This window comes from Sylvia atricapilla, chromosome 3 (genome assembly GCF_009819655.1).
Source record: "Sylvia atricapilla isolate bSylAtr1 chromosome 3, bSylAtr1.pri, whole genome shotgun sequence".
Classification (NCBI taxonomy): Eukaryota; Metazoa; Chordata; class Aves; order Passeriformes; family Sylviidae; genus Sylvia; species Sylvia atricapilla.
In genome coordinates, this window is record NC_089142.1 from 106300433 (window position 1) to 106318902 (window position 18470).

General features: G+C 41.9%; 1 protein-coding gene across 1 annotated transcript in view; it reads right to left on the reverse strand.

Annotated features, from left to right (window-relative positions):
* Positions 1-18470, reverse strand: part of SPTLC3 (serine palmitoyltransferase long chain base subunit 3) — a 78161-nt gene that overhangs the window by 7114 nt on the left and 52577 nt on the right. The window contains exons 7-9 of the mRNA XM_066314394.1: positions 18099-18204; positions 10957-11176; positions 8724-8850 (exon numbers count right to left, since the gene is read on the reverse strand). Of these exons, the coding sequence (XP_066170491.1) occupies positions 8724-8850; positions 10957-11176; positions 18099-18204 (453 nt within the window). The remainder of the gene's footprint in view (positions 1-8723; positions 8851-10956; positions 11177-18098; positions 18205-18470) is intronic.

The following is an 18470-nucleotide window of genomic DNA, read 5'->3' on the forward strand; positions in this document are numbered from 1 at the left end:
ATGTTAAGTTTTGTGGTCAAAGACCACAGACACACATCATATATGTAGGCTTCTTATATGCTGTCCCTATAGGAGCAATAAAACCATTAAAATCTGTAGCTGTATTTCAACACTCTTTTCATTCTTTTATGGGACCTTCCAGTGTCAGATAAGGAGACAGATCTGAGCAAAATGTTTATTTTTGTCTCATTGGCCTGATTTTCCCTCCACACTGCAGAGTGAAGGTGATGAATTCAGTTTAGAATCAGGTCCTAGTCCAGATTCACTGTGGGATGTTTAATTAAAAGCACCACATTTAGAAAGCATTTTCTTTGATTCTTGAGACTGGGATCTTGCATCCTTTAGTATTTATTGAGTGAAAATCTGCTGAGCAGACCCTCGAGCTAAAAGAATATTGCTGCATCTATGTAAGTGTAAGAATTTACCTGTATGGGACTAATTAGAGGATCAGGTCCCTTGACACTAAATATATGTGTGTTACAAAATTCTTACTCTGCAGAATCCTTGAGGATTTACAGTCTATGCAAAGAGCTTATAGCACAGCATGCAGCATATTCAGAGAGTTATATTCCATGAAATATGTGAACCACAACACAGCACATGTTTGGAAAAAACAGCCTGGACAGGGAAAACCAACCCTCCTCTATTTAAAACTAAGCACATTAAATGCTCCAGTGTATTCAGCTAAGGCTGAGAACAACTTTATTAAGTGCTCTATATCTTCTTATTGACTGAATTAAGAAGGGAAAGAAAGAGAGAAAAGTGAATGATAAACAATTTCCAAATTTCACAAGTTACCTTCATGTTGCTGGGAACACACACAGCGGGTTTATGGGGATTTTTCTGAAATAAAGGATTAATTGCCTGGATGGTGCAAGAAAAGCAGATTTACTGCATCAGCAATGTACCTTCTGCTGGCAAATTTAGAGTTTTCATTTGGTTTCACCACTTTAAAAATATTTGGTTTACTGCAAAGCTCTAAGGTGTTGGCAATTCCGGGAAAAATGCTGATTATTTTTTTATGGGACACGCATCATTGCATACTGCTGCCTTTAGCACATTAATTTATGCAAGCTTTTAGAAAGCTTTATAGCTCAAAATTATGATGGTTTAGTTGAAAGAGAAACACAAAAAGAAGGCGAGAGAGAGAGACAAAAATAATAAAATGTAGTAGCCTGCTCATAATTTCTTTGAAGCAACAAGCTTTTTAAGAGAGCCAGTTGGAGTAGCAGACTTGGCAGAGGCTTTGTCACACACTTTCTGGGCATCTGACATCAGGAAGACATCCTGACTACATGTCCACGGGCCTCATCTTAGGCTGGCTTTACTTGGCACAGCTCTGTGCACTTCACTAGGACTTAGCTGTTCATGAGCTGAGGATCTTATCCTGGCAGCAAAAGAGGTGACAAAACTATCAGCTCTCTTTGCTCTCCTCTTCCAGAGACGTCTGCCTTCGCCTCCTGCAAAATGCTCATAAAGCAGACAAACTGCCTGCGTTCAATTCCTGCACACACATTCCACCTCTGAACTCTTCCTGCAGGGTCCTGCCCTTGGAAGTTGTGACTCAGCCTATTGGAAAGAGGAATAAGCAACCTGTAGCCTTTCATATCAAGATCTCAGGTGTAGGAGGTGAAGGAGAGCTCTTTTTCCTGAGCCCATGCCAGGAAAGACAACCCCACACCGTACTGGTTTTTGGCATGTGGTGGAGTCTTCAAGACACAAATCCACCTGCTTTAATCCTCTCCAGCTGTTGTTTCATAGGGTCTTTCTAGATAATTAGTTACACAATTGAGCTTTTACATACCAGTGTCAGTGCTCCTTGGATGGAGCATTCAACTCCCTGCCTTCCTCTACTAACAACTAGATAGGAAAAAGCAATCTTCCATAGGCTGAAAAAACCCTGGAAAACAATAGCTCTTTCCCACTAAACTACTGCAGATGGACAGATTTCAAATTTTTTTTCCTCTGGTTCCATTATAAGAGCGACACACATGTACCTCCACGTGCATTAAATCTCAAATAGAATGTTATAAAACCGGGGTGCCTAAAGGAAATACGTTCTCAGATAAAACAATCTTTATAAAAAGTAACTTCGCTATGAACTGGGGAGAAGTGAAGACATTTACTTCTACAATCTAAAGTTAACTAGAAATCTAGCAATTTCAACTTAATTCAGCTGCTAAACAAAATCCCTTGAGGACTTCTTTTAACTGTGAACTGCTGCGAAACACTTTTCAGACAAGATTAAGGGAAGAAAAATGGCAACTTCAGTTGAAGCAGGAAAGGAGTAAACCAGCAAAGATTCGGTCATTTTGACTTTATTTCTCCAGTGAGCCAGATGTGCCTGCCCAGCCCCTTATCTATATTCAGACACACAAGGCAGGGACAGAGCAGCCAGCCTTGGCTGAGCCCTGTTCAGTCCCGGCACAGGTGATTTATCACAGAGCGGGTCCATCCCGCCGCTGGAACCCAGCCAGAGCACAGCACGCTCCATCTGCATCCCATTAGGTGTTCCTGAGGTGCCAGGGATCCCAACGCCGCTGGAACGGCGCTTTCCCTGCTTTGTGCTCGGTGGGATGAGAACCGCGCGCTGAATTCCTCGGGCGCCTCATCTGCAGCAGAGGAGGGATCCTCGCTCCCTCCCGGCAGGAAAAACCCCCTGGAAAGGGGGATGTGGCACAGAGCTGCCTGCTGCTGTCCCTGAGGAAAGCATTTCACCGCTGGGGGACAGGCTACAGGTCACAGCCGAGTCTGACATCTCTCCTCTGCCTGCAGCTGATGCTTATGGCAGGATACAGGGAACATCTATCCCATGGGCAGGGTCTGCTAGAGGACTACAGCACTGGTTGAACTTTGAATATGAAAAAAGTGACTGCAAATGAAGTAGAATTCGATTAATCCTCAGAGATCTTGCAAATCACAGCAAACACCATCAGTCCAAAGCCCCTGCTTGCTCAGATCAGCTGACCCTCCACGGACCCATCTGATGTCCTGTGGCAGGTGGATCACATGGCAGGTGTCTCCACTAGAACAGCATGTCACACTCATTTTGAGAAAAGACGTCAGAGTTTAGCTCAGTTTCATCATCCACTGCTGGGAGAACATCTGTGATGCTCAGCTTAGACAAACAGTAATTGTGGCAGTATGTTATCATCACTAATATCTTTACTGTTGTCATGACTGGGAGCCCTAGCCATGGAGCCAGTGCTGTGCAAACAGGGAATAAATGTGCTTAAGGGCTTGAAATGTAACCACATACTTACTGGGAATATTAACTTAAAATTAAGCCAGGGATCAAGCATTCTGCTTGCTAAGGACCTAAGAGAAGCAATCCCCTCTGAATCACTAGGCAAAATGAGCATTTGAAAAATATAGGCTTTAGCACGACTGATTCTGCAAGCTGTTTTGAGCAGGACCAAGGGGTCCATTGCTAAGTCACTTGCAGATTTAAAGCTTGCAGTGATAGTTTCATGATCAGCCTAGTCTGGCACAGATTTATTTTGTTGCAAAAAGGATTGTTCCTCTCGGCTCCAGCTGCTCAAGTCCTGACAGTGGGGCTCATGGAGCCATATGGCAGATTGGCTCTGGGAACCAGTTTGGGTGCAGGATACCCATTTGTGGGAGGGTTGGTTATTTTTCAGCTCCATCAGTGCTCTGATTCAGTTCATTGCAGGGCTACACACACACTGGTGTAGGGAGAAGGGGCACAAGAAAGGGAATAGGCAGGGGGAGGAGAAACTGAGGGCAAGACTGCACTTCCTTGCACCAGTGTTGGTTTACGTCAGGTCATGGTGATGTGGAACTAAGGTTGCTGAATTTACGGAGGATCCTGACAAACCAAAGCTAATGTTTTCAAAAGACTGCTGAAGAGAGCAGAGGAAAATGATGGAAACTTATTTTAAGGAGCTCCAATTATACAAAAAACATCTGAGGCTGATGGAAATATCTTAAAAGGGAACCTTTTAAAAACAATTTCTTTAATACCCAACCAAAATAGAAAGCAGCGTTCTGCCATTTCTCACAATCTGAATGAGCCTCAAATGCAAGAACTCACGAGTTTGCCAAAAACACAAATGAAAACTAGTAGTTGCAAAAAGATAAACCAATCTGCACAAATGGCAAAGTAAATGAACATTTTAAAGAAACACAATCCCAACAACTTCAGGAACTATCTTTTAACAAAATACTAGTACTTTTACTAGTAGATTCCAGAGGACAAGCTTTTAAATGTTTCAGCATCCCATAAAAACATGAAAAATGCCCACTGCTGTTGGTGAATTATTGTTTGCCATGCATTAAAGAGAAAAAATGCTTCCTTTACAAATGCTGCAATTTGCTTTTTGCACCAGTATAATCTATTATTAGTCATCAAAAAAATTGCTTTGGACTTCCCAGCAGTCTTAACTCCGTCCGCCTAGTGGTTCTATTTTATACCTATCAAATTTAAGTGTAAAAATATGCTTTTGGTATCCTCATGCAGAAAGGGGGGAGGAAGAAGAGGTCTGAGGTCACAGCTGGAGGGGTTGTGTTGCATGCAAGTAAGTGTACTTGTTAATTTGTGCGGGGTCCACACACTCTGAGTCAACTCCAGTATCATCATGGGATAAAACCACTAAAGCAGCTGCTGAGTTTCCTGAGGTATCTCCAGTGGTGTAATGAGAAAGCCACGAGGAAAACACATAAAGAATATCTATATTATGAATTATAAAGAATAAATGCCATGGGAACTTCTGCTTCCCATATTTCCTAATAAACGAGTAGAGACACATTTGAGATTAAAAGGCCACAAAGGCTTAAGAGGGATAAAATGATTTTTTTTTCTTTTTAATAGACTACATGAGCTGAACTGTGGAACTTGCAGCCTTATGACATTACTAGAGGAAATACAGCTGCCGGAAGTTCATACACTTTTGAACAACTCTATTATAGGAACTATGAAAGTACCTATGATGTTATGGTACTAAGAACAAATGTCTTTTGTTCTACAAGACGTCAATTTTCAGAGTTTTGTAAAACATGGCACTGAGAAAAACAGGACTTTTACTCCACTAAAAATTTGATTTTACATTTGCATCTTTTGTAGTCGGTTTCTGATTCTTTGCATACAGTTGCTCAAGAAATACTGGTAATATTGACCTCAACCTGTTCCTCTTTCCTGGGCAGGAACAATGCTGTATATAAATTTTGAGGGAGCTACTACCTTCTTCTAATTTAGCATTTCTTGCCCTTCATTTTCTCGAGTCACCACAGAAGACATGGCAAAATAAATGAAACTGTAATAGCTGGCTGTGGGCTCTGCAGTATCCTCCCAGTCACATTATCGTGACATTAATGTCTCACAACTATCACAAATATTGATGTGGAACATACCCACATGTTCAAGATTTTCAGCGTGGAATAGACACTGGCTGTGGGTAATTTCCAGCTGAGCAGTTTAGGTTTCACAGGATTACTGTGAAGGTGCTAACCTGTTCATTCCTCACGATGAAGCAGTACCCCCTGGGCCCATAAACATCTGTTCATATCCTGCAGCCATGCATCCCCTGTGCTGATCCTGTCTATGTCCTGATTCCTTTGCCAAACAACCGCATCCTTACTAATTGAAAATAAAGGAAGAAAATATGGAAGATCAATCAACTGGACACACATCAGGATACACAAGCAGTATCTGCACTTCTGGGCTCTGGCAATACCTACTGTATAATTGCATCTGTGCTAGTCTTTCCTAAATCACCTGCTTAACAAATTAGTGGAGAATAACTAGCAAGAAATTTAAGGGACTGTAATAGTCTTATATCTGGGAAAATAAAGAAGACTAAAAAGTATGGATTTTTCTCAGTGGCAACTTAAATGACGGAATTAGTCTTCCCTCCCTTAGTTGTCTTTTAATCTGCCAACGAGTCACAAAGTTCAAATATAAGAACATGCTGGGTTAACACATTTCTTATCCCCTTATTTCATCCTGTTTCCAACAAGCACCCTCCAATTCACATGGAACCTTTTAGCAAACACTAATTCCATTATTGCCTAAAACATTCCCGGTGATTTTTGCAAGGCTCACTCTCCCAGAGAACTGACCTCTTGAGGAAAAGCCATTGGGGGACATCTCCTTATACAGGATTCCCCAAATCCTTTATAAGAGGGAAGGGAATGCCATTTGAAATTAATGGCAAAATAAACTCCTATGGATCTGAGAGGCCTGCAGAGAACACATGGTCAATACCACCCTGCAGCAACTTTGGTTTAATTGAAACTTCTCTGCTCCACAGCTCACACTCTCACAACAATTCACTCACGTGCAGGATTCACCACCTTCTGTGATGGTGGACCTAAATAACTCTGCCGAAGTCACTGTCCTTGGAATCAAAAATACCTAAGGAGAGATGGTGCTTTCTCCCTTGTGTTCCTTGCTCCTTTCTAAGCCACCACCTTCCTCTCTCCGATGCCAAAGCAACACATTGTAGTGTGGTCCAGCACAGCATTTTTTTCCTGTATTTTGGGTTGTGGGGTTTTTTTGTAGTCCACAAGACAGCCTAATGAAGAGAGGCCCACATGAAAGAAAACCCAAAAGACTAAAATAATGAGTCTGGCTCAGAAGGACAAGAAACATTTTTACACATCACAGCCAGCTTGCTAGCCTTTGTGCAATGGTCTAAGTTGTGATATATGATTTATTCATTTGTTTTCCTACTCATTTGAATTTCATATGACAAGACAATTTTTTAAAAAACTGTCAAGAGCACTAATTTATTTCATAACAGATTTGCAGAAGACTTAATAAGCTCTTATTTTTTGCAGAAATCCAAACATCGTGTCATTAAACAACTCTGCCTGTCGAAGAGAAAACGCTTCAAACTCTCAGCCCTAAGACAGACACGCACATCTTAAAAGACTCCATCTTGAACCCAGTTCTCCTCTTATCCTGCAGCTGAACTGTACGCAGGATCACGCTAGCTGAAGAGCATTTTTTAACAGGCTTTGAAGGGGCTGGAAAAATGCTCTGTGCATGTTTCGCGTTTCACACGCGGCATCTCTGCGCCGGAGCCAGCGAGCCGCGGGCAGGCTCGGTGTCAGACCGCCCTCTCACGGCAAGCACCAGCCCCGGGCTGCCACAAGGATGTCAGGGATGCTCCCTTACACCGAGCACATGTAGGCATCAGCACATGCCACCGGGACCTTCCGAACTTCAAGCTGGATGCAAGTTTTTATGCTCCGGCTTCTCCGCCAAAACGACAAAAGGTTCCTCGCCGTCCGCGCATCGCACCAGAGCTTTGCTGCCTTTTGGTCTTTGCGCTCAGCAGGATTTGGCACTGAGACTGGAGTATCTATCCCTCCCTCTGCACTCTGGGTCTGTAAATTCTGGCTTCATTGAAGCACTGCAATGGATGTCTTAAATAGCCTCGTATCATGGTTTGAAACAGCCCTCTAGGGCAATGCAACAGGGCAGAATCTTACCTGCTCTCACCTACCCTTCATCTCCTCCATTCCCACCTTATCCCAGTCATATCTATCAGGGAGGACTAATACAGAATTAATTCTGTTAGTCTCAGACAAAATAAGAGAAAATTGCACTTCTGGAACAGTATAAAAGAAACTGCAATTCAGAGCAGAATCTGTATCTTCAGCTGCACATTAAAGAATACAATGACTCTCAGGCACTCCTGAAAAAAACTACACAAATTCAATCACTTTTTCTCCATACTGAGATTTAAGTCCTAGAACACGGAACACGTATCAGCATTGCTTTGAAACAGTAACAGGTAGGTATGTCACAGTTGTTTTGTGGCTTGTTTTATAGAAAACCGTATTACACAGAGGATAAAACATCACACAGAGGGTAAAGCATGTCACACAGAAGATTGGACAGCAGCTGCATTTGCAACTTCAGGAGATGAACAGAAATACACGTAATTTTTCACAAGGACATCAAGTACTTAATTCTTTCAGGAAAAAATGTAGCACAAAACTAGGCTCAGGATGCCATAATTCATGTCTGAGCAAGGTAGGAATTATTATAATAATTTTTTAATACTATTATTTAACATACAATACCTGTTCTGAAATGCTGCACCATGCTTGAGTTGCTTGCCATTTTGAAGGTCCCCACTTACAAAGAAGCTAAACTGACAGAGCCTAGCCCACAAATGAAGGCATGTCCTCCCAAACCCTACTACAAAGTCAGACAATATACTCCAAGGGAAATCCATGCATTTCTATTAGTTGCTGCAAAGCAGGATGTGCTGGCAACTAAACAGGCAGAACCCCAAAATCTTTCCATCCCTGCTGCATGTGGATGAGCATGGAAAAAAAAAACAAACCAGGGTCGACAGCACTTAGAAGTATGATGGTTTGGGTATCAATTTTACAATAAGGAGGCTTTATTTTGCACTGTCATTGCAATGCTTCTTTGCTGCTGCGTGATGTTTTGCTTGTTCCTGTACCCAGAGAGATGCTCTGGTAGCAGCTGAAATGAGGGAGGGAGGGAAGGAAGGGAGGGAGGGAGGAAGGAGGGAAGGAAGGAAAGGAAGGAAAGGAAGGAAAGGAAGGAAAGGAAGAAAGGAAGGAAAGGAAGGAAAGGAAGGAAGGAAGGAAGGAAGGAAGGAAGGAAAGGAAGGAAGGAAAGAAGGAAGGAAAGAAGGAAGGAAAGAAGGAAAGGAAAGAAGGAAGGAAAGAAGGAAAGGAAAGAAGGAAGGAAAGAAGGAAAGGAAGGAAAGAAGGCTTACCTTGTGTTGTCCCATCCAGTCCCATGAGACATTTCATTGCCCTGATGATTTGCTCTGCTACGGGGGGACACATGGATGTGGCGTACACAGCACTGTGAGAATGAGTTCGTAAAAAGTCCACAAGGCCCTTACACAAGCAAAACAAAGCATGAATGAGCCTTGAGCTGGCCAAAGAGCAGACCTCCCTCTTAACTACTGCAGGAGTGGGAACGTGCAAAAGGAAGAGGACGTTTCACCAGCTACTGGATTGCATTCTTGGCTGCCACTGTTAATACATGGCCTGAAGAAACATCAGGCAGGTGCAAATGCTTTACCATTTAAGTGTGGCAATTACAGCTGAAACAAAAGTCTGGAATAGAATAATGTTTACTTCTGTGCTAAGACTTATTATAAAGGAGCCAAAATAATTTCAAGACCAATGAACAGCTGCACTTAAACACAGTGCTGCTGAGTTCCCCTCTGGTAATGAAGCAAAGGCTATATGACATCAGTAAAGGGCCTCTGCCACATGAGTTAGCCCAGGAAAAGCAACCTTACTGGGATCTTTGTCCATAAGCACATAAATTTCCAAACAAAACTTTCAATCAGTGTGGAGGGACAGTCATGTCAGAGTTGGTATAATTGCTTTAACATTAACTAAGAACACAATCTGCCCTCTTAAAAAACCATTGATATACTGTATGCATGTCTAAAACACCAGTAAGTCTCCTGAACCCAGGCACGCAGTAGAAATTCAAATCTTACCAAGATCATCATTATAACAACTAATATGTCCTAGTGCAAAATATCAGAGTAAACTACCACACTAAAAGTTGAGTGCATGTTAGTGAGAAAGGTTTAAAGATTGACTCTGATAAAAAAAATACCATCAGAAAAAAAAATCCAGTGAGAGTAACACAAATCACTACCAAAACACTGTATGAGTCTACACAGTAACCCCAGTGCTGAGGATAAAGATTTACCTGACCTTACAGAGGTTGTGTGCATGGAGACTTTGCAATTGTATTCCTGAGGGTTTGGTTAAAAGCTAAGAAGGCTTCTGGGCTCCAGCTGATGCAGAATAAACAGCGCCACTGTGAGTTTTTGGCTACAGAAAGGAGTAAGTGGGTGAATGGGTGAGCAGCCTTCCAAGGCTGAGGAGCCTGAGGCTAAGCTTAGTGATACACACAGGCATGAAAAGAGTGACCTGTTTTCACTTAAAAAAGGCTTCCAAGGATTAGAGGATAAATTACACAGGACTACTTTTCACAGGTCTAACCTTTCCATACTTTCTAGCTACATTACCCACATTGTCTTTGGTAAGAAACAAACGTACAGACACAAATTCAGGAAGCCAAGGAAACAAAGAAAATTGATTCTTGATATATTATGACACTTGGTTTTAAGATCTCCAGGGACAACCCCAAAAAAGACAGTAAGAAATAAGCAGTTTATACTTTCTTATAGCCCTTTTATTCTACTGTAGGGCTGCCCTTATTAATGTTATCCTGACAACAACCATATGGGCTGTCTAAACAGGCTTCCCACTCATTCAGCAGACTGCTTAAAAAGTACATTCAGCTGGGTATGAAAAGAGAAAATAATCAGCAACCATTTGATCTCCTTGTCAAGCAACAAAACCAATGACATTTCACAATGGTGCTGATTATGCTTTCTCTTCTACACCCCCAGTTAAAACAAGCTCAGCTCTACTTTTCGTTGACATCTGTTGTTGGCAAGAGATTGTTTTGTTAATGTACATGGAGCAACTGAGGACACAGAGTTTACTATTGCAAAAGGCCCTCAGTAACCTCTTTCTCTATTCTCCTAAAAAATGCAGCTATGTCAATCCACAACTCTAGGAATTGTATTATCAGTGGATGAAACTGTGGTTTTAATCTCTCAATATTGCTCCACACACTGTTTACAAATGTGAAACAAAGTAATGAGCAATCCACATGCAAATTAATGTAGGGAAGTATATTAGCCAACCACAACATGTCCAAACATTTCCAAGACAAACAACAATCATCAGGGTGGCACAGAATAACCCAACTCAAGCAAATTACATAATATGAACATGAGACAAAAATAAGAAAGTCTGACTGTTTGATGTGCATTTGGGATCCGGGCAAAAATGATGCTAACTTTAGAACTGTGCTCATGTTAAGCAGTCTGTTCAAAAAGATACCAAAATATATCACACACCAGTCCCCACACCCTTGATGTGAAATTGTTCATGATTTCCTTTTACCTTTTTGCCAGCTATATATCCTCCAGCCGCGCCGAAGCTCTTTGTGAACGTTCCCATTAGCACGTCAACGTCATCGGGACTCATCCCAAAGTATTCCACGACTCCTCGGCCCGTTGCTCCCACTGCTCCAATGCTGTGAGCTTCGTCCAAGTAGAGGTAGGCTTTGTATTTGTTCTTCAAGGAGACTATCTCTGGCAGGCGCACGATGGACCCTTCCATGCTGCTCGTGGAGAGAATCAGGGGTCAACAACAAACCCTGGGCTCCTTCCCATACTGGCAGAAAATGTAGTCAATAATTGCCTTATTCCACCAAAGTTCTTCTGGAATCTCAATTTTTTTACTTATGAGCCAAAGAAAACTTGCAACCCGTTCCCGCTTGCAGATGAGTACAAAACAGTTAAACAGTTTTAGATTTAAAATGTTCAAAACCAGCCAAAAAGTCTCTGAATGTTTGTAAATTGTCAGCATGTCAGAGGAGAAAAGGAAAGGTGTAAAGCAAAGTGGAGATACTTACCCTAAGCAGCACATTACAGTTTATCTCTACAAAACAAATATCATAAAGAACTTCTATAATTCAGTCTGGTCCTTGCTTACTTCATCGTCAGCTACTGTGGCAATATTTGGGCATAACAGCTCTAGAGCAAATTCATCTGGTGCAGAGGAGTTGGGTCCAACATACACTGGAGATGGGCCATGTGAAACCCACAGCTGGTGCCATAAACTCTAAGCATTCCCAGTCTTCACAGAACCAGGGATTAAAACAGGCAGCTGAAATCCAGTCTTGCCAATTTTTGCTTCGATATGTACTTTTTAGGAAATGTAGCCTGCTACCTAGTAATCAAAAGGGAAAAAAAATTCCATTCCTTTTCTTTTTTCTTTCTTACAGCCATGCTGAAAAATGAAGTATCTGGAACTGGCACAGGTTGCCCAGAGAAGTTGTGGATGCCCCACACCTGGTAATGTTCCAAGCCAGGCTGGATGGTGCTCTGAACCAGGTGCACTAAACCTGGTCTAGTGGAAGATGTCCCTGTCCATGGCAGGGGGGGCTGGAACAAGATGAGCTTTCAGGTCTGTTCCAGCCCAAACAATTCCATGATTCTGTGATTAATGGTGTACTGAGATTTGTAGAAATGAGAAGAGATGATAGATCTTTTGCACAGATCTGCATGATCTGGCAGTCATGTGAGTAAATGAGAAGACACAGAGGGGGTGTCCAGCAAAATGCAAGCACAGGGAGAGAAATAAGAAATGCTCTCTGATCCCATAAAGATGACACATGCAGAATACTGCTGTGAAGATGTGTCTTGAAAACCTTTGTGAGATGACTACAGCTATGCTTGGATGTGCTCAGATGCACTCAGTATTAATTTCATAATGAGTTAATCGTGTTCTCTTCCACCGGCTCTAGTAAGCAGGTCTTTAAAAGCTCAAAACTTCCTATCAAACACAAAGTGAGTGTGCCATGTGCCAGAAAAACCAGGGCTCTGTGGCTAAGGCTAAGGTGAATCCACTTGCAAATGCAACAAGTTTCAGATGACCAGAAACATTGACTTTGGTCCCAAATAGCAAGTACAAAAGAGAAGTGAAATCAATAGCATCTTGGAAGTTTGTGGATACTGGACCAATGGCTTCCACAGGCTGCTTTATTGCCACTTGTACTGTGCAGCTGGAAATTTGGCACCACAAATGGAGCACCATGTGCTTTTAGCACTTGGGAAATTTCTGACAATTTCAGTCCTTGTTCATCCTTTGGTCTCCTGAGTAAGCTTGGAAACTGGTCTCCAGTCTTGAAGGAGACTTGCCCAAAGGCAAGTCTCCATTAGTGTAACAGCATGGGGGAGTAGCCATGGACAAGGGTTGCCTGTGCTGTTCACACTGGGAGGTTCAGAGAGCCTGGCTGTGTGTGCCTGGAGGCATAATTTTTGGCTGTTGGTGACTGCTGGCAAATCTTGTCCTTCTGTCTTGCCAGCCATAAAAGAGGCAGCTGTGGGACTGCGTGTTGGCACCATGGTCCCTTGCAGCAAAGAAGGGTGGGCTTGTACTGCACCAGGGACTGGGCTTTCTCACTTTTCCCAAACAGCACTTGGCATCTGGAGGAGAAGCAACTTAAACCACCACAGCTATTTTCCTAGTGAATACAAGGGCAGAGCCCACAGTCCTCACACAGCCCCGAGTCAAAGCATTAGTCAGCTAAAATGACACTGAGCCACTGGGTCTGCTTGGACGTGCACCACCCTACGTGCTGGGCCTGGCAGCCTTCAGCTGAGTTTGGCTGGTCTGCAGGGAGAGCCAAGGAGCACCTCTGCAAACTGCAATCCCACCTTCCAGCAACGCTTGGGCACACCAGCCAGGCAGAGAAGGCCAGCTATAGTTTTTCCACATTTATATGGTCATCGTTAGGCTCAGTGGCTCATGGAGATTCAGGCAGGAGAGACAGCACTGAACTTCAAAAAGAGCAAAAAGATGGCAAATTAAAAATGCTGTGTATTTGTGTAATGGAAGGAAAGTTGTGCTGAATCCCAAGTACATGGAGCTGGTACATGGCTGATGCAAGATTTAACGCTTTAGAAGATTGAACGAAAACCCATATTAGTAGGAGATATCTCTTGGAACTCTAAGCTGCTTAGCAAAACAAGGCATTTATATTCAGTTTTGATCGACTGCTCTTGAAAGATGCTGGCTGACATAAATGCAATAGTTCAAAGAGTTCCTAATGTGGCCTTGAAGCACCCATGGAACAGATAAAGTGCTGCTGGAGTCGTGTACATGTTCTGTACTGCCACTGCAACAGGGCTCAGCCCTCCTGATGGCAGAGATGAGGACTGTTTTGCTGCTTACTCTGGTCTTGGTCTCTCTTTGGACCATGGGAGATGGTTAGTGATATGTACACCACTCTGTCTAGAATTGCTTCAAGATGATCACTTCACACAACCCCTCAGGTAGTCCAAATGGAAAGTTTACTGAATCCTTCAGTAAATGCTGATGTCAAGTGAGCTCAGACCAAAGAGCCTGAAGTGAACTGTACTGGTTCTGTCTCACTCTGGCTGGGCCACTTAGCTTTGTGAACAAATGTATTGATCTGTTTCCAGATCTGCTCAAGCACACAGGGCATATAAAAAAACCCCAGATGCAGATGAGCTAAGGCTAGCTCTGCCCAGGCCAGGTGTTCTCATCACGTGGTATGACATCCTGTCCTGCAGCACCAATTCCTAGCTTGGTGGCAGGGATGGAGAGCTTCCAGACTGCAGCTGATCTTCATCATCCCTTGTGTGGTGGACAGCCACAAAAACTTGGGTTTGTACATGCTCAGTTTGAATGTACTTCCAGATGTGAGGAGATAATCCCAAATTTTTAGAACATTTCAGTTTGAAACTTGCTTCAATCAAGTTAGATGGGTCAAACCACTGATGTTCTTCCTGATGCAGATGATGAATTGTGGACCCAGGTGCTTTGAGAGATGGGAGGTGTGTGCTTGTGATGGTCACTTCACTTGGAACACAGGCTCACCCTTGAAACAATACTGACGGTTTTTTGCCCAGTTTATCTTGAAACTTCTTGGGAAAAGAGGTTTCTACATTCTACTACGGTAGCACAGTTTCCTTTTATATTTTTCTCTCAGGAAAACTAATTTACAAGTATTCCACTTCTTGTCTACTTTATCTCTAAACATGCCCTAAAGTACCACTATCTTTTCAACACTCAAAGTTTATCTGTTCCACTTTCAAGCTAGTTTGTAATTGGGAAAAATCCCTCTTTTCCTAGTCTGCTACTCACAAGACATACGCATTCCCCTTTAACAGTTACTTTACGTACTGTTTTCTTACATAAACCTTGTACATTCATACAACGATCTCTGTTTTGCAGTTTACAGCAATAATTTCAAGGTAATCTTTCAACTCTGCCCTCAACTACAACTCCACTTCAACACTAAAATGATAGAAATGTTAACCTCTAATGCTGGTCCTTGGCCAAAGACATTAAATGTTACCTCATTCCCTTCTGGAAGCCCAGTCACTTAATCCTAGGAAATAAAAAAAAAACCCCACTAAATTTCCTACACGATTGGCACTGAATCCCAAGGAACTTCCAATGCACATGAAAAGGCATTGGACAATATCTAACTGATCAGAGCTATTTTCTTAGCTGGAAGGGAAAATACACAAATTAAATTAAAAGTAAGGAAAAAACAAATGAAAACCAATCTGTTTCGATCAATTTCTGATAACTCCCCATAACTTCTGCCCTGGGCCTTGGCCTACCTGACTCCTAAGTAAATATGCATGGAAGAGAGCAGAAGCCCACCACAAACCATGTAAGAACACAGTAACTGATTAATCCTGAACTGGAAATGGTAGAAGCCAAGGAAAACATTAGCTGGAGTTCAAATAATAAAAATATGATTTAGCAAGTCTGTTTAACTTGTGCCCTGGTCATTGCCAAAACTTGTTCATGCTTTTTGGAGTCAAGATTGATGGCTAGATGGTCTCCCTCAGTTTGGAACACAAATGGAATACATTTGCTCCGAGGCTGGTCCAAGTTAAGAACCAGCTTTCACTAGGAGTTACATTTACTTTTGATGACCTTTTTTTTTTTTTTCCTTTTGAAGATAATAGAGACATTAAAAAGCAAACAAACATATACTTAATGCTATTTATTTGACATGTAGCTTGAGTGCTTCCCAAGTCGAGGGGCCATTTATGCCTTCAGTTGTAACCAAGCAAAATCTGTGGTTTATGGTTTCAAACACAAGTCTGATTTCCAGAAATGCTCATGTTGGCTAACAATGACCCTTTTCAAATTTTGCCAGTTGCTAAGTCTAGGCTTATGCACAGTGTAAACACTTTAAGATGCTCCAAATGGAAACAGAAGGCAAATTTCTTTCCATACCATAAACTTCACCATACTAAAACTATGGTGTCCCATATAACAATATTTTTTTAAAGAAAGAAAGCTCAGTGTTTTCTTTTAGATCTCTGGAAAAAGCATTTCTGTAAAAATTTGCCAAGCCAAACTTGCAAATCAAGATATTATAACTTGGAGAATGGCTCTGACCAAGTTATTTAAATTCTGTATTTGCTGTCCCTGAAGCATAACTTAAGGAAAAAAAAAACCAAACACAACAACAACACGGTATTAACTATTCCAAGAAGAATACATTAACTCCACTCTAACTCCTCTTAAACCCTCTTGATGAATGTTAATTTGGCATTTGGCAAACCTTCAAGAAAACGATCATTAGCCAATACGGGGCTGGAAAATTTTAGTCTTTTAAAAACCCTGGGCCAAGAAAGGAAAGAACACACACAAGAAAAAGAGTAAGAGTATTTCTACTCTGTCCTTATCCAGCTTTTTTTATTTTTTTTCTTTCTTTTTTTGCATATGAAATATTCTTAAGCTACCAACTGGCTCTACAGTTTCTGATCTGCTTAGACTGTGGAAACAACTAGCTAACCAACCAACCTAGCTACTGCTAGGGATGGTTTCCAACAAGAGATCATTAGAGAGCTGAGCTTTGTTTTTCTTTTCCTTTATGCCTTTCAGATGCATAGACACTCAGGGCATGAGTGGTCTTACTATTATTTAGCCTTTATGGAGCTGAAGGAACTTTATGGTTCCTTTTAGTAGGTACTCTGAGGTTTAACATGCTTTTATTTTATTTTGTATTCCAACAGAAGGTTCTTTGAACTTTGGAAAATTAAATTTGGTTTGAGAATGAACTGCAAAACTACAGGAAAAGAAAACTCTACAGCAAACATAAATCTGGAAATACAGTTTTAAGTTTGTATATTTAAATAGCTGTCAGTGGGTTTGTCCCACTGCTTGGACTGATCCATGGCCCTGTGTTACCAGTCTACCTTCTTGTACCCTAGTGGTCAATATTCAGAGTAAAGGATTTAAAAGTGAACAAAGCTCAGCAGCTGGAACCTTTTCTGCCAGCCATGTGACCAATGGGAACATTTGTCAATAAAATGTTGGTGGTCCACTTAATTTCTGCATGATCAAAGTCCTTAAATCCGAGCTTTCTTTTAGTAGCACCAAGCAATGTTTATTTGTAGTTTTGCTCTGTTTATTCTGGTTGAAAGGACGTGTTCAGCCTGCTTTGGATCAGCTGATCTGCTGCTGACCTGTTTCACCTCTGAGTGACAGGTGTTTAGGTAAGGACTGATTTGGTCCCTTTGCAGATGGAAAATGTTAGGCAAAAAGAAAGCACTGACAACTACGAAGTTGTGATGACATAAGATCATAAAAGATTTCTTCCAAAAAAAAAAAAAAAAAAAAAAAAAAAAAAGCTAATTGGCTAAGCTGTGCCAGCATTTCACAGTAACATGGAGTAAGAGACTGTCCATCCAGACTGGCTGCATTTCAGCAACACATGACACAATCCCTATGTATAAAGTTCTAATGCCACTTTTATAAACCCTGTCATGTCCTGTGAATGAGTGGTTCTGATTTCCTCCTCTCTGGGACAGGTGTTGCTACTCCCCAAACCACCCTTGTCCTGCTCCCCCATCTCCTTTCACCGCCACAGTAGCCTTGCAAACCCTCTTACTGTCCAAACCTCTGCTTCTTCAGCCCTTCCTCCTTTCTCTTCTCCATGAGCTCCCTGGCTGCCTCCCCAGTGACCTTCTCCAGACTGGAGCAGTTTTCAGGATGAAGCCCAGGATGGTGAGCGTGGCTGCAGCCACTGCTTTGCTGCTCCAGTGACTGTTTGCCTTTCTGGGTGGGTGCAAGCTGCACCACACGAGTGAACCGCAGTTGTCTGACTGAGGAGCTCTACAATTACATTGTGTTATTGGTGCTGCTATTATGAGATGGATTATCAAAGGCACTTCTCTCGTTTGAATTCCTCCAGGGACTAGGGCTGGTAGTCCCATCCTGCTCTCAGAACATCTCCTACTCAACTGTGATTTGCTAAAATCAACATTCAGAACAATGTACAGGATCTAACTGGAGCCACAGGATACAAGGTTCAGGCTGTCATAATGAAAACCAGCCTATTTATGAGATCACAGAATGTTACTGGAACTTCCACTCTCATTAAGATTTCCCTCAGATACCCAGAGTCAGAGTTTGCCCCACTCAATTCATCATTCTGTCCTCAGAAACGATAGAATACTCATCTTTCTTCAACACAAACATACCTGTAAATGCCCTCCACAAGGATGATAATTTTTCTCCATGCTCTGTGGGTGCGAGGCTGTCCATATATTATTGCATCTCTCAGCAACTTCTCGAGGCTCTGCATATCTTTATTTAAAAAACAAGAAAAAGGAGGAAGGAAAAACATTAACAAAGACTTTCCTCAAGAACTTTCAATTTTCTCTTGGGTGCTATTTTTCCTATACAGAAAGAGAACTTTCAATTTTCTCTTGGGTGCTATTTTTCCTATACAGAAAAAGACAACGTGAAAAAAAATTGTCCTAAAGATAAACTTCCTTTATTAAGCAGGCAAGACCAAACAATTCCTTTCAGTGGTGTGAATTTAGTGACAAGAAGAATTACAAAAAGCTTCC